This window comes from Halictus rubicundus, chromosome 8 (assembly GCF_050948215.1).
Source record: "Halictus rubicundus isolate RS-2024b chromosome 8, iyHalRubi1_principal, whole genome shotgun sequence".
Classification (NCBI taxonomy): domain Eukaryota; kingdom Metazoa; phylum Arthropoda; class Insecta; order Hymenoptera; family Halictidae; genus Halictus; species Halictus rubicundus.
This window is the reverse complement of record NC_135156.1, coordinates 15,340,755-15,356,829: the sequence shown is the minus strand read 5'-3', so window position 1 is coordinate 15,356,829 and position 16,075 is coordinate 15,340,755. Positions and strand designations below refer to the sequence as shown.

The window sequence follows — 16,075 nt, the reverse complement described above, 5'->3', positions numbered from 1 at the left end:
TCGAAACGAAACTTGCCGATTGAAATCGACTCGATTCCCAAGGAACGAGGTTCGCCACCTGATTCTGTTGTTTTTTTTTTTCTTTTTCATTAGGCCGCTCGTCGGCCGTATCTATCGAAATCAATCGACAGGAATGAAGATTGATGGCTCGCCGCGAACGCGAACGCGCGCGCGGTTCATAGAACAGAGCCCGAAGAGGGCGAAGGTCCCGAAGTATCCCATCAATTGAAATAGTTTAAATCGACTTAACGGCGCGGAATTTATAGAGTGTTCGTAGAAGGCCTCCCCCCCCCCCCCTTTTTCGATCGCACGGCCCACAGGATAGACTTTAATCCCGTAAGAGGTGACGGGAAATCGATGGGTCTAATGATCCCGCTTGCCAACCACCCCTTGCCCCCGACACTATCAACATCGCCCGGACCCCCTGCTTAATTAAGAGAAACCAATAAACTCGGGTTGCTCAGCCTCGTAACGCGCCGATTCCGGCATTGGTTACCGTGTCCATTGAAACTTAATTAACGCTCGATAATGTTCTCCTCCGCCCACTCCCACCCACTCCGATCTTTTGATTTTATTTCGGCGAGGATCAAACGGCGCCGAGAACCGGAAATGGGTCATGCAAATCGTTCGGGGATTTAATTGGACACCGGTTTTTCTCGAATTTTCTTTTCTTTGAACTCATTTAGCTCTTTTCCACATTTCTTGTTGTTCAACACAGATTTCCGGAAATGTTTTACACTATTTTAGAATATTTTACACCGAGGAACGAAGATAACATGTCTTCTAGCTTTTTCCTTGATGTTGCTTCATTGAAAACATTATTCTATGGAAGACGTAGCCATAGATTTCCCTGTGGGACTCTGTCCATGCTCCATCGCGTAGCTGAGAGCTACGAAGCCACGCCCACTCGGGACATTTTACACAGAGGAAACAAAGCAAATAGTACGGTATATCCTTATCTGACATTATTTGGCCTGAAACTTTAGTATAAGGAAGACATAGATACAGATTGCCCTTTGGGATATTGTCTATGCTCCATCGAAGCTGAGAGCTAGGAAGCCACGCCCACTCGGGGCATTTGATACAGAAGAAACAAATAGAATAGTATTTTAGCCACTTCTATGACTTTATTTGGTCTGAAAGTTTAATACAAAGAAGACATAGTTACAGATTGCCCTTTGGGACACTGGCTGAGCTCTAAAAAATCTAAGACGCCACGCCCACTCGGGGCATTTTATCCCCTTCTATGATATTATTTGGTCTGAAGCTTTACTATAAAGAAGACATGGACACAGATTGCCCTTTGGGACACTGTCCAAGCTCCATCGAAGCTAGGAGCTACGAAGCCCCGCCCACAATTTCATATAGAGGAAACAGAACAAACAGTATTGTGTCTCCTTATCTGACGTTATCTGCTCTAAATCGTTGCTTTAAAGCAGACACAGACACAGATTGCACGGTGGGGCACCAGCCAAGCTCCGGAAAAATCAAACGCAAAGAAGCCACGCCCACCCAGGAGACTCTGTGCACAGAAATCAAGACAGATAATCTACGCTAGTCTATTAGTTTATCCACCGATGTCACTTGCTCTAAAGTATTGCTCCCACAGGAACCGAGAGTGCTCCCAAGAGCAAAGAGCGCTTGTTAAACATAGCTGAGCTAGATAAATGAGTAAACTTTGATAAAACAGCTCAAGTCACTGTTGCGCGACCAAATTCACTACGCATAAACAAGTTTTAGTATTTCGAAAATTGCAAAATAGAAAAAATCTAGAGCCGTTTCGACAAACGCCGATAGGATTTAGCGTTAAAAAAATTGAAGCAACGAAGAAATCGAGAAGATCGCTCGATCGGAAATCGCACGCGTACGGTTTCCACGACCGCGGCATAATTCGCGATCGGCGAGCGTGAATTCGCTTTTGTAATTCGCGTAGCGGGCTAACGAGACCGCGCGCGACGCTGTTTCGAATTTCCGTGGGCCTTTTAATTAAAACTTGTCGAATTGTGTCGCGACATCGAGTGTCGGCGTCGGCGTCGGCGTCGGTGCCGGCTGTCAATCCGAGGCGCGGGAAGTTGGTCAATTTAAAATTCCCGTCGCCTTCGATAACGAACAGCCCGCCCGCGGACAAAACGCGAGCGGTTGCGGCTCGTCGAATTACCCCCTCCCCTCCACGGTTTTCCGCGGGTCGCAATTAAAAGCGACAGGGAAAATGAAATATTAACGAGGACCGCGCCGCTCGATTTCCACGCGAACTCGTTTCGTGCGACGCGCGCAAAACCGATCGCGGATAATCGACGCGCGTTCGACGAACACAAAAAAAAAAGAGGAAAGAAAAAAAACTAATCGGAGGATTCAATTTCGTCAGCGACACGAATTACACCGTTCCCCAGGCTAAATAACCGAACACCACTCGTAAACAGTTTACGATTTTTCCCCGATGATTGCGCCGCCGGCCACTTCCGGTCGGAACCGGTTGGTCCAGCTTCCGAGCTTTTTTCGGTTTTTGATTGTAACTAACTTTTGGCTGGATTGTTACTAGTGGATGCTCCAGTTTTTCAGTTTTAACGATATTTCTAGCTTGTTGACTGCTCATTGTGAAAGTGAAAGTTTAATTGTAAGACGACATTCCACAGAAATTGATCGTCTCCCTGATAGAAACAAAAATTTTGTATCTAAATCGCAACCAACAGGTTTGAAATAGAAATTGATTTTTTTCATGGTATTAATCAATTGAAAATGACATATTGTTTAAACCTTTAAATGTTCCTTCTATTTTATCTTTCCACTGTTGCTGTAAATGCATAAAATCCGCAGACTATCATATGCATAATAAACTGCTGTAAATTATGCAACACACCGAACCAGATTGCGACATACATTCTCGTCACCGGAAGAGAATATTTTAAAAATTGTCGTCCACAAATGGTTCGAATAAAATAAATCGCGTTATTCGGTCAATGAAAACGAACTTCGCCCTTTTTGCGATTAATATTTTCATTATTTTGTCCAATTATTATACGGACTGGCGGAAAATAATTGTATAGAATGAACGTGTTAAGCTTCCGTTAGTTTCCAGATTATAACAAACAGTGCATCGACATCGCCAACAATTTTATCCATAAAATCGTGCAAAAGCCTGTGACTTCCATTTTAGGGAAAACCATGCCCTAGAATATCAGCATACCGTTCCACTCGCATTTGTCCAAAGGACAACAAAGAACCATCATTGCCAAAGATTTTCTCCACACGCGATTCAATAAAATCGTGCAATAAATTCGGGGGCTAACAATTCTGAAAAACTAAATTCCAATAAAAACTCTCAACTGGAACTACACCCTAAACTGTCTAACACAGTGCTCCACTCACGTTTTTCCAAACAATAATCAATAACCAATATTAAGAGCCAACATTAAGTACCGACATCTCCAAAAATTCTACGGACACGCGATTCGAGAAAATGCCACTGCGAATTCGTGCAATTCGGAGACAGGCGATGCTAACGAGACAAAATCAAGTTCCGAGGAAAGCTTTTGCCCGACACTGTACTCCAGAAAGGCAAGCGCAGCACCCTCGCAGCGAGTACAATTTCATAGCTCCGTTTCAGGCTCGATCCCTGCGAAACGATCCGCGGCGAAGTTTCGCGATCTCCCCGTCGAAGATTCCTCGCCGAGAGCGAAAGGAGAGATCTCTCTCCCTCTCACTCTCCTGGATCGTCGATCGACCAGAGGGATAGACGGTCATAAATCAGTCGATCCTCGCGAGAGCACCGCGTTCCCCGGCTGTTCTTTCGCCGAGGTCTCGCGATCTCGCGGCTTATTAAGCTTATAGAGCCGTCAGCTGTCCGTGGACGTCTGTTATGTTGCTTGGGTATCACTCGCATGCGTCCCTTCGCTCGTAAACTAATCGCTCGGCCCCGATCAAGACCTCTCCGACCCTTTTTTCCCGCCGACTTTCTCTTTCCCCCCTTAGCGGCGCGCTCGGCTCCGCGGCGCGCGAGAAGAGAGCCTCGCGACCCACCTGGCCTCGAAAATTGCCACAAATCAGGCTGATTTTAGGATTACCGAAGCACCACAAACTTCGAGATCAATTTTATAGTCCGCTTGGCAAAAAGGTTATCCGCAGAGCATAAGTGGCTTAAGAAATCTTGTTTTTCCTGCATTGCTGTGTCATTAAAGCTGCTGCGATTTTATGCCACCCTTATCGTCCCCGGAATGGCAGCGACCGCGTTAAGGGCGTTTCTCGAGACACGTGCCCCTGAATTAATAATGTCGCGATAATCGACTCGGGTGCGAGAAAGTCCAATTCCCAGTTTAACATCTCCCCCGAAATCACAAAGATATCCTTTCAAACAAATATTGACAACAGAATTGAAAATATTATAAAGTATAAAAGGACACATAGTACCAATCAATTGATTTTCCACGAATTTCTCAGGAATGCAAAGGATTCAACAATTATTTGCCGTGTAAAATGAACCTAAGAGAAAATCATCAATTGCAGAATTGTACCGGCACGCGCGTCTACGTTACAATACTAATCGATGTACCTTGCAAGCTGACGGTTCCTACATAAATAAAACGTCACGGAGATACTAAAAAAAAAAAAAAATGATCATGGAACGTAGCGAGAAAACGGATGAGATCAGCGCGTTTTTATAGCAACCCGACGCGCAACACGACCAATTATTTTCCCCCGGACAGGAGCCCGGAAGGGATTCCACGGAAAATTGAGAAATCATCGCGAGGCTGGTGCTGACTTCATCGGGACCGCGAGACGACGGTGATATTTTCTCGAAAGTACCGCGGTACGGGTGTCCAGCTGGCAGATTTACAGCCTCCGGCTCTCGAACGACGAGCCTTTCCTCTACCCTTCGAACCTACGGGCTTCTGTCCCTCTCACGTGGCTCTTCGGTACATTACCAGCCATAAGTATTCCCCTGTCCTTCGACACTCGCGAAAAAACGCGGCGATCTTATGGCGAATCGCCGCTTTTACCTTGATCATTGCTGTTGGAGGAGTCTGCGGCGCTTGAAACGGCGTTGCACGCTGTGTTTGGTATCTATAACAATAGCTGGGCCTTTTGGTCCTGTCCTTGGTCTTTTTTTACCTTCTGAGGAAAAATCGATATTAATGTTTCTAGCGATTTTTAAAGTTATTCATTTGAATAAATTACGTTGAGAGATTGTGGATTTGCGTGCGTGACAAGAACAGTTTAAAACGGTAGAAAGATTGAAAGAGTTAAAAATATTTCAACTTATGAACCCTTTGCACTCGAAGCTATTTTAACTCCAAAACGAAACGTTTCTTCCGACCTAGAATATTTCCCTTCTATATATATTTCTTTCATGTTATTCATACGAAAATGGTGCGATTTACTCGTACAATACCGAAGTGTTTAGTAATTTATTAAGTTCAAGCAAATTTAATAATTTGAAAAATATTTTTAATAACGATACAGCAAATTTTAGTTTAACGCCTTACAGTCGCCATTCGAGCGCTAAGGTTAAGATTATTAAAATAAGAAAGACACTTCTACGTTGCACTGTGCCATACACACTACTGTTTAGTTTCCATATAAATCCACGGTCTATTAAGATATTTTTATTGGGAATTTTACTCGACGAGGTTTTACACATTTTTGCAGATACTCTTGATTGGGTATGACTTACACTATTTTGAAAATCTGCACCCAGTTTTGCCATTAGTTACGGCAGCTATAATTTAAAACTGTACCTCAGAACGTGGTTCGCATATTCTACTTAAAAATTTCTTAATAAATATTCCCACGGCGCTGAGTAAAATATAAAGCAACAGCTGACACGTTCACTATAAGTACACACACACACACAAGATGAAAGCAACAGCAGTTGATAAATTAAACGTCTACTCGCGAGAACCTCGAACTGGTCCCGAACACGTTCGGCCGGAAACTCCAGCGATCCTTCTCGCAGGCCAAAATGGCGGCGCGTCGAGGTTCCCGAGGGCATATTTGAATGATTTCACCGCGAAAACAGTTATTGTCCCGACTCTCGGCGCTTTATTGTGTAACAACGATAACATTTACACTGGAAGGGGGATCTTTTTGTCGCCAACAACCTTTTTGTCCACCAGGATCGTCGTTCCAGTGAAACCGAGGCCCCCAGACCTTGGTTTCCGCGATCGGCGCGAATAAGAAACGATTACGTGAGGGCATGGTCTCGATTGTTTATTTCACCTGCTCGCTCACTCTCCTTCGTCCGCCTTTTGTCTGTCCGTCGAACGCCGACTCAAAAGATTAACGACTCGGTTTCAGGGAAGACAATCAGATCATCGGCTCTTATTTGGAGATCGAGGACATAACTCTGGAGGATTACGGGGAGTACAAGTGCGAAGTTAGCAACGGCGTGGACGAGGAGATCACGTTACCCGCTCACGTTTACAGACAAGGTATAGTAACTAAGCCTTTTAATCTTTCCGACGGTTAGGCAGTCGCGGCCTCGGTTATCGTGGAAACACGGTTGCGTGCGCGAAAACCGAGCGCATTCGTCCTGGACGCGCTTCTGTCACCGCGAATCGTTAATTCGAGTCGTGGACGTCAGACGATTCGGCTCTCTGGCCCGCCATTTTGTCGATCTTCGGACGCTCTTCGGCATCGCCTGTCAATTGCAATTCGGCAATCTCTACTTTTATCATTCGTTTCGAAAGAATTACAAAACGCTCATACATACTGATGGTCACACTTTTATGTCGTCACTGGACTGTGGATCTTTATATAATATTTATTATTTACACGATCTTTCGAGTCAATCGTCACGAAGAACAATTCATTAACACCTCCTGTGCCAGTTCGATTTTGGATGTGCTTAAAATCCACAATAGGTCTTGTATATTAGGTAGTCCCATAAGTTCGTGCCGTGGATATGTTTATATTATTCACCATCGAAAAGTATTTTAATGAAAAACCGCAGAAATTGTATAGTGATGTCTTTGCCAAGAAGGTCAGAAGAGGTTGTGGAATGAAAGGGTGATTACATATTTTATTTCTAGAATTTAAATGGTACAAGAGTAAACGGCACGAACTTATGGGACGACCTGATAGCATGTGCGTCGCAACATTTATTATACCTACTACGCGAGCAACCCGGTTGTCAAGAAAATAGTGTAGAGTACAATATACGCTGTTGAACAATTTAAACATTTTTAATCTCATAGATTACAGTAGTAACGCGGTCGAAGCAGGTACCGCCGAGTAACAAAAATTTCAATCGAGTTCGAGATGACCTCGGGCGGTGCGAAGGTGTCAAAAAATTTGAGTACAGGTAGCCCTCCTGCAACACGGTTTCGCTATAATACGATTCATAAATTGCGGGAACCCTCCTGCAACACGGCCACAATTAAATTAAAGTTGCGTTAAATGAAAATTTATATTTTTAATAAAAATTAAGTTGTTTGTGTAGAATTAAAAAAAATATTTCTTTTCAACGTTTTCGTAACCCCCCTTTTTGTACTGGCTCTGGGTCTGATACAACACGGCATTTTTTAGGAACCTATCTACCGTGTTATAGGGGGGGTTACCTGTAATTGCAAAGAGGCCAGAAATAACGTAACCTGCTTCGAATCGAGTGACACGAGCCCCTCGGCGAATCTTGTCGCAACGTGAAAACGCGCAGTTGCTTGCACGGGTGGAACGAAAGGGGGGAAAAATGTTTCGACGCGTGTAGGAACAATGTATGTTTCCGCGGAGCGTTATCAGCAGGACAGTTTGAGGGGTCAGGGAGACGGATTCTACAGAAGGTGTGCACCGTTTTTGTTCGCAGAGCCGCAGTTCGCTTTGGGTCTGCAGAACGGCTCCTGGAGGAAGTCGTTCATGCTGGGCGTGCTGCTTTTGGTACTGTTGATCTCCGCCGGCGCGTTTTACGCGCGCTGCTGGCTGCCGTTGGTGCTGCTTTGTCGCGACAAATTCGCCCCCCTCGAGGAGAACGGTAATTATCGGGGGACACTGGGAGTCCTTTTCCTCTTTTTTTTTTTTCTCTGGCCCTGTTAACCGGCGCTTTTAATTACCGTCGCGATACGTGCGCTGGGCGCACTCTCTTTCTCTCTGTGTGGACAGCTTTCTCTCTCTCTCTCTCTCTCTCTCTCTCGCCTCTCTGTCGTACGCGAATTAAAAGACACCGGTCCCTTTTCGCGAGCCGCTTTCTCGCGGACATTCAGCCTACGCGGGACACCGAGCCTCGCTCTGCTTTCCCCTTTCATCCTGACCTCGATATTTCGCAGAACACGAAGCGTTCGTAGCCGCGGCCGTTTAGCTGCTCGCGCGACTTTTTAACCCTCCGGGACCGGTTCTCTTTGACAAGTTTATAGGGGATGCAGTTCGGGGCCATTCCCCGAGCCTTCCTCGGCGATTTCACCGGCCACGTTGCTGCGCCAGATTGAATAAAAGCGAAATTTTACCGGCGCTTCTTCCCAATCTTGTGTCGTTAGCCGGACGGAAATTGTTTCTTTGTGCAGATTGTGACAACATTTTTGAAGGCGCTGTATTGATACCACTCTTTGGAAAAGGGCTACTCATGAAAGTATTTGAACACTTGCCATGAAATACTTTATTTACTATAACAAGTATATTATACAATACTTACGGAAATATTATCGGCGTGTAACACCATGAGCTTGACCCACACGTCACGTCGTTGCTCAACAACCTGGAGGTTGCTTACAAAGAGTTGTGCAAAACAAAATATTCATTACAAAAAGAAAACAAGCATTGGTAAGTGCTTTAATAACACTTAGCGTACGTTCTGCGTAAAAGGTATTAATACCCGACCCGCCGATCGGCGCCAGTCTGTGGAAAAGGTATTAATACTCTTCCCGCCGATAGTGTGTTAACATTGTAAATGACTCTCCAAATTATACAGGTCAAGTTTCAAGTGAAATATGCATACAATAGAATTATTTCTCACAAACATAAACTTCGCTGATGCCACAAAAGTACTTGAACAGGTAAATTTGAAAGCTTTGATATTTAGTAGGTCCACCTTTGGCACGAACAACACGTTGTAAGCGAGTATGCATACTGTTTACTAACTTTTCTGTAACACTCGGCGATACAGAATTCCGCACTTCGAGTATTTTTTAAACTTGCCTTGGATATCACATTTTTTTTACTCCTTTTTAATATCGGGGCTTTTTGGTGGTGTGACCAACGAAAGAGGTTGGTCTCTATTTTTGTAGGACACGCGATTTTACTTCGGCACCGAGTAGGAACCCAGAAAATTAATTAATTAAAGATCGTGGAATTTTTACTAGGATTGTCCGCTCTCTGGGAGTCCATGTGAATCGTTTCAGTGACCTTGAAATTGTGCAAGAACAGTGGGAAAATATGTATTTTTGAGTGGACTAATTAAGATCGCCTTGTACAATTTAGTATAATGCGGAAACTGTTGTGAGATCGCATAGAACTGAAGAATATGTTTCTATTGCGAGTCCTTACAAAATAAAATCGAGCATTAAAAGCAAGACGCTCTCCGAGGTGTCCGTAATGTGTTAAATTAGCCGCTGGTTGCTAAGAAGAAAGAAGCCTTTAAAAAGCTAGGTTAAAATGGACTCAGACGCTGCCGTTGATGGCTTAACACACTCACGACCGACAGTTTTCCTATTTTCGCTGGCGTTAAATACCACACCTTATAATTTTAGAAGCCCGCGATGTATTCAGTTTTACCATCAACCTAGAAACATCAAAACTACTATCCTTAGAATGAATGACCAATAATTCTGCATTTTCCAGCTCTGAATGCAGTATCCACCAAAATTTAGATTATCGGTCAGATTCGACTACACAAGTCTTACCGTAGACGCGCAAAATCAAAATGGCGGAACACTCCTAAAAATATCATTTTCGAGACTATTCATCGATCCATTCTAAAAGGGCCGTTTTCGTTGCAAATCTCGCCCGAGAAAATAAAGTAAAAAATCGTGAAAAATTCTAGAATGCTATCCCGACGATGAGAGATTGTTAAAAAAAAAGAAATTAGGCAGACGTCCGTTAGAACCACTGTCTGCAGAATTACACCGACGGCCTCGCGTTTCCGCATCGGATTCCAATTTCGAGCGAGCCTCTCGCCCTCGGGTCGCTTTGCCATTTTTCAATCGGGAAACCGTTCCCGGATCCGCGAAATCGGAACGACATATTCAAAGATGGCGTCGCCGGTGCTCTCGGGTAACCTTTTAACATTCCCGGTTGGCGAACGTGTGCGCGGTTCGCGAAACCGAGCCGAAATTAACATATCGAATTCCCATTTCGTGCATGCTTTACGTACAGCCCCGTCGCCGCTCGATATTCGAAACTCTGCGCTGCTATGCTGCTATGCTACTGTATGCTGCTGGGGGCACCTCTTTCGGTACGCCGACAAAATGGCGGAGATGGCGGTGCCCGATGGCCAGTTTGCTTAATCTTCGTTTAATCCGGCCGCGCGGAACGACTTCCGCGTTTTCGATTTTTTTTCCCCCCCGGAAACGGTACGAAACCAGCGTGTTTCGCTGCCGTACGCGATCCCGAGCGATTAGGGGCCGGCTACGCGAATGATCGCCGGGGGATTAAGCCGGACAACGGGCTCAAAAGATTCTCTCCGAATGAATATTCTTTGTCATACTGCTACGGGGCGTCTCGATTTTTGAGGGTAAATTTTACCCTGGCAGGGGAGGAAATTGTCTTGCTGACTGTCTTCAAAGTTAAAGGGAATGTTTAACAAAAAATATTATCATTTTTCTGTTGATCGAGTACATTTTTGTGAAAGTTACTTTACGAGAAGACTTACTTATTTTATTCGGTCTTAACGATTCAAAGCAATGAAAAGCTTATCGGATTAGAAATCATTTGTAGTTGCCAGGTTTTTAGTGGTTTTTAACTGTTCGTGAAATTATCAGTGATTCTACTCTCTCTCTCTCTCTCTCTCTCTCTCTCTCTCTCTCTCTCTCTCTCTCTCTCTCTCTCTCTCTCGTGCTCGTTGCAAAATGCGCAGCCCGGAACGGTCTAGTAATTAGAATCCTCATCTCGATTCGAAAAATATCAAATTAGTTCCTTATCTTATTTATTCAGGCCGCGATTGCTTATGCAGGACCACGTTCTCACGGGCTAATTAGGGGAAACGGAAAGCAAATAGAAAGGTCTTCTGCCTGTTAAAGATCCTATTCGATTAAGAACGGTATAAGAAGACTATTATCCTTCGTTAAACTCCGCTTGTTACGCTATATGAGCCCATCAAATCCGCCATCTACACGATGTTGCAATCCGCGCGCGCGCGCGCAATGTAAAGCTAATGGTTACATCTATATTTTACGAGATTTAATTCAATCAAACTCGAAACCCAATTAGCGGAAAAATTTGCCCGCGACACGCTAGCGAGAGGTTTAAACTGTTGACGAATACATCAAGTTCGGTAGCGAAGTATTTCGAAATGTCGGATAATCGTTCGTTTTTCTGCAAACATTCCCTAAATGGGAACAACGTAATTGCGGTGACCAATGAATGAACTACACGCTGGCACACGCTTCCAATTATAATTCGAACATTGAATGCAACCATGCGTTTATTTGTTGTGTTCATAAGTCAATCAATACCCTGAATAAATTCCAACGGGAGAGCACTTGTACGTTCTTCATAATTGTAAAACCATACATCCAAGCAACAAGTCATGTTCAGCCTTCCGGCGTTAATAATATCTTTTCCAAACCAAAATTAACAATTTAGTAAAACTCTTCGGGGTGTAAGCGACGATATACAATTTTACAACATTTTTTGCAACAAGAGAAATTCTACTATTCTCTGCATTTTCGATCGAAAGACTTAATGAGCCCTTAGCCTTTCACGCTACGACTCAAAATTTAGGCAAAACTGTCCAATGTACCGACAATTTTAAAAACAGCGAGCCATCACTACCGACTCCCCGTAATTTCTGACTAAAAACGCAGCAAAAAATTTCCCTTTTTCGCGATCCCCTTCCCATTACTCGTAACTCCAGTGTCAAAAATATCTTTGTCAAACCAAAATAAAAATTTAGTAGAAATCTGCGAAGTGTGAATAACGATATACAATTTCATAAAATTGATTGGAACAAAGGTAACTGTATTTTCTCGACATTATACACCGAGCCTTCCTTAGCCTTTCATGCTGCGACTCAAGGACTCCCTTTCCAGGATTAAATTTACTATATTCCGACAATTTAAAAAATCAGCGGAGGCCATGGCTGCCGACTAAAACCGCAGGATAAAATTTTTCGCCTTTGCGGGATTATATTTCCTATATTCCAACAATTTAAAAAAACAGTGGGGGCCATCGCCGCCGGCTAAAAACGCCGCAAAAATTTTCAATTTTCCTTGATCCCACAATTTCAGAATACCGCGCGTCCCCATGCCCCTTCCCATTACTCGTAACTCCAGTGTCGAAAATATCTTTGTCAAACCAAAATAAAAATTTAGCAGAAATCTCCGAAGTGTAAATAACGCTATACAAATTTTATAAAATTAATTGTCACAAAGGTAACCGTATTTTCCCGTCATTTTACACCGAGCCTCCCTTAGCCTATCATGCTGCGACTCAAGGACTGCCCTTCCAGAATTAAATTTCCTATATTCCGACAATTTAAAAAAACGCCGTAAAAATTTTTAATTTTCCTTGATCCCACAATTTCAGAATAAAAAATCAGTGGGGGGCCATGGCTACCGGCTAAAACCGCAGGAAAAAATGTTTCGTGGTCGGACGATTTGAGAAGCGCGTTCCCCAAGTCTGTCGCACGTTTGCGAGAACTTTCAGCCGGCTAACAAAGAGAAAACGATCTCCCGAGAAACGTTAATAGGAGACGTCGTGGCGGTGGTTCTGGGAAGCAGCGTAATCGCGGTAATTTTCTACTTTCCGTATACGGGGTGAGGTGGTGGGGGGAATCAGTGGAGACCGCGAGAACGTCGTCGACGTGTGTAACCCCCGTCGACGAGAATCTGGTCCGCGAGAACGGGACAAAACGAGACGAGATGAAACGAGAGACAGATACCTGGAGATACCTGCAGATAGATACCTGTGTACCGGCAGGACCTCTGTAACAGGCTGCGGGTTACACGTGTAAGTCGCGAGCCGCAGCCGCACACGATTTATCGTCGCCGGTCGCAACGATTCCGGCATTTTTATACTTCGCTGCCACGCTCGAATCGATCCCGATTCTCTCTCTCTCTCTCTCTCTCTCTCTCTCTTTCTCTATTTCTCTCCTTTTTCCGCTTGCCGAACGCGGAACGCTCCAGTTGTACGCGCGGACTGGTTCGCTAGGCAAAGTCTAGTCTGCCGGTCGAATAGTAAATAGTTAATTGTACAACGTGGTTCGAGGCCTATTTGCTCGAAATGGTGGCACGATCTTGTACTGTTGATGGCACGCAGACTTTGCGGACACCGTGTTTGAAGCTGATACTGAATTTTTGATTGCACTCTTTTGATTTTCAACGTATTAGACCGCGCTGGTTCTTTAGCATCCGAACGCGGACGTGTACCGTGGACATGGAGCACCCAAAAATATTCATGCAAATTGTTACCGAATTTTTCGAACCCGAGAAACTCTTACAACACGTGCTAGGTCCGAAGGTTAAAATTCCCAATTCCCGCAATAAAATTTGCTATCTTAAAAGTGTGTCTAATCGAGATAATTCTATTTCTTGTTAGTCGTAATCCGGATCAAAGTCCAAGCACAGTTTTGTTGACCTTAATCAGCGATTTTATCAAAGGTTCTGAACAACGCGAAGGCTAGAAAAAACCCGGGCTCTTTATCAAAGTCTATATTCTTCGAATCTTCGATTATTCAATTCTCTAATTTTCTAATTGCAAGCCCATTTCCTTTTAGTTCTCCTACTTTCACGTTCAGACAGACTTCTGCGAGACTAACCAAATCCGAGGATGATAGTTTCAGTATTAAAATTCGTTCTGCCTTTAAAAAATTGTCTAAAGAGTCCTTAGCTACGAATTAGACATTGTTAGAATAAGCGAATACGTCCTGTGAATTTGAGAAGCTCTACGAATTTTCAGAAATCACGAGAACACGTCCCACAGTAAATCTGTGCTTATTTAGCGTATTTAGCGTTATTGCTCAGTTCTTTCGATAAGAGCTAAACAATAAATGTTCACACCCCTCGACACCTAGCAAAAGAAACCCCTAACCATGCCTCCGTTCTTCAAATTCTCATAACACCTTCCCCCTTCAATTGTCTCTCTGTCTCTCTCCGAAACGCAAACTCGCTTCTTTTAATTTTCATACCTCCGCAAACGCGCACAGACCGACAGCGCGCACTCTCCCGGCTGCAAACAGTGATTCAAAATTAGCGTACCGAGTTAATCGAAAACGGAAAAGTACCAGTGCCTGTCAATAATTTCCAATCGTCGAGCGCGAAAGGGAACGAACGAGAAAGAGAATAAAAGGGAAACAGACAGATCTGTGTGAAAAGAAAAAAAAAAAAAAGAAAAAACGAAGAAAAATCGATAGCGCTGCTGAAAACCATCGAGGAACTCCGCGGCGATCCTCCTCTCGGATCGAGACTCGAGGATCGTTGCTGCATCGATCGCGCGTAGATCGCCTGGCCTCTCTGGTTGCTTCCATTCCCATGTTCGATTTCCCAGCACGAAATTAGTTTGTTTCCAGCAGACCGCGAGCCGGACACCGAAAACAGTGTAGAACGAACCATTTTATCTCTCCGTCCGGGGATTTGTTACCGCGGCGAGGATCGAGGAGGATCGATGATCGATCGCCACCGGGATTTATTGCGATTTTTCGCCCGTCGCGTCGCGGGCCAGTTTAATATGCGGACGCGTGCTCGGACGTGGGAGGAGCCTTTGCATACGATTATTCCTGCCAGGAATTCGATTCTCCTTTTATTCTCATTTGCCGGGCATTGTTCGCGATCCTACCGCGTTTTCCTTCGTGATCCAAACGCAAAATACCCCTTTTCTCTCTTCGTCCCGCTCCCCCGCTATTCCCCCTTTTCACACCGGAACGCCGTAATCGCGAAACACGCGTTTTCCGCGAAAATTTCCCCTGCAGAGAAATTTCTATCCGTTCGAGATGAAAATTGCACTCAAGCTTCCGCAACAACAGCGATTGCTTTGTTCGAATCTTGCGATTACCATGTGGATTACCATGTAGATTAGGATCGATAACGAGTGCCTCTTGATCAACAAGCGGCTCGAAAAATGAATTTGGTTGTCGAGATGTGCCGATAAATTTGTAATAGTCATTCGTAGATAAGAACTGTGATTTTAATCCGAATTTTTGCGATCGCACGTGGTTCGACGGATCGCGCACGTGCGCGGAGCAATCGTCGACAGTAACGATAACACGGGCCGTTCTAATTATAAATACAGATGTATCACGCGGTTAACGAGCGTCGCCGATTTATCTAATCTGATGGCCGAGATTTATTGGGCCGCTGAATAAATTCGCGCGGTGATTCTTTCTTTCTCGTATCTCGCGGTAAGCCGCGTGGAAGATCGTCTTTAGAAAGACATCGGTACAATCGTTCTCGATTCAAAAAGCAAAACCGAGCCTGGAAAAAATTACTGGAGACACAAAACAAAAACGCTCGAACACTGCAACCACGCTCAATTCCTCTACCCATAGAAGCGTTTACAAAACTGAAATGATTAAAAACAGTCAGATACCACGATTAACAAAACCGGTTCAGACAAACGAATGCTTAAAATATAAAACAAGTTGCAAAGAAAATGCAATTCACACTCGAAACCGTTCCAAAAAATATGAAACGATTAACCCTTTGCACTCGAAGCTATTTTAACTCCAAAATTTAACCCTTCGCACTCGAGTGGTGGCTCTGAAGCACCACTAGAAATTATTGTGGCATTATTTCAAAGAAATTGCAAAAAATATTACAAAATATTTGTTACATTACAAAATTTCTATTCGATAGATTACTAAACATTTAAATATTATATGTCGTAATCGGATCAGTTTCGTACGAATAAAATGAAAATATTCCAAGACGGAAGAAAAATTTAGTTTTAGAATGAAAATAGCGCCGAGTGCAAAGGGTTAATATATTTTTATTTTCATTTGACA

At 43.9% G+C, this 16,075-nt stretch overlaps 1 protein-coding gene across 1 annotated transcript in view; it reads left to right on the top strand.

Annotated features, from left to right (window-relative positions):
• The window catches only part of LOC143356689 (interleukin-1 receptor accessory protein-like 1-B), a 236,287-nt gene that overhangs the window by 210,732 nt on the left and 9,480 nt on the right, over positions 1 to 16,075 (top strand). The window contains exons 4-5 of the mRNA XM_076792587.1: positions 6,292 to 6,425; positions 7,796 to 7,960. Of these exons, the coding sequence (XP_076648702.1) occupies positions 6,292 to 6,425; positions 7,796 to 7,960 (299 nt within the window). The remainder of the gene's footprint in view (positions 1 to 6,291; positions 6,426 to 7,795; positions 7,961 to 16,075) is intronic.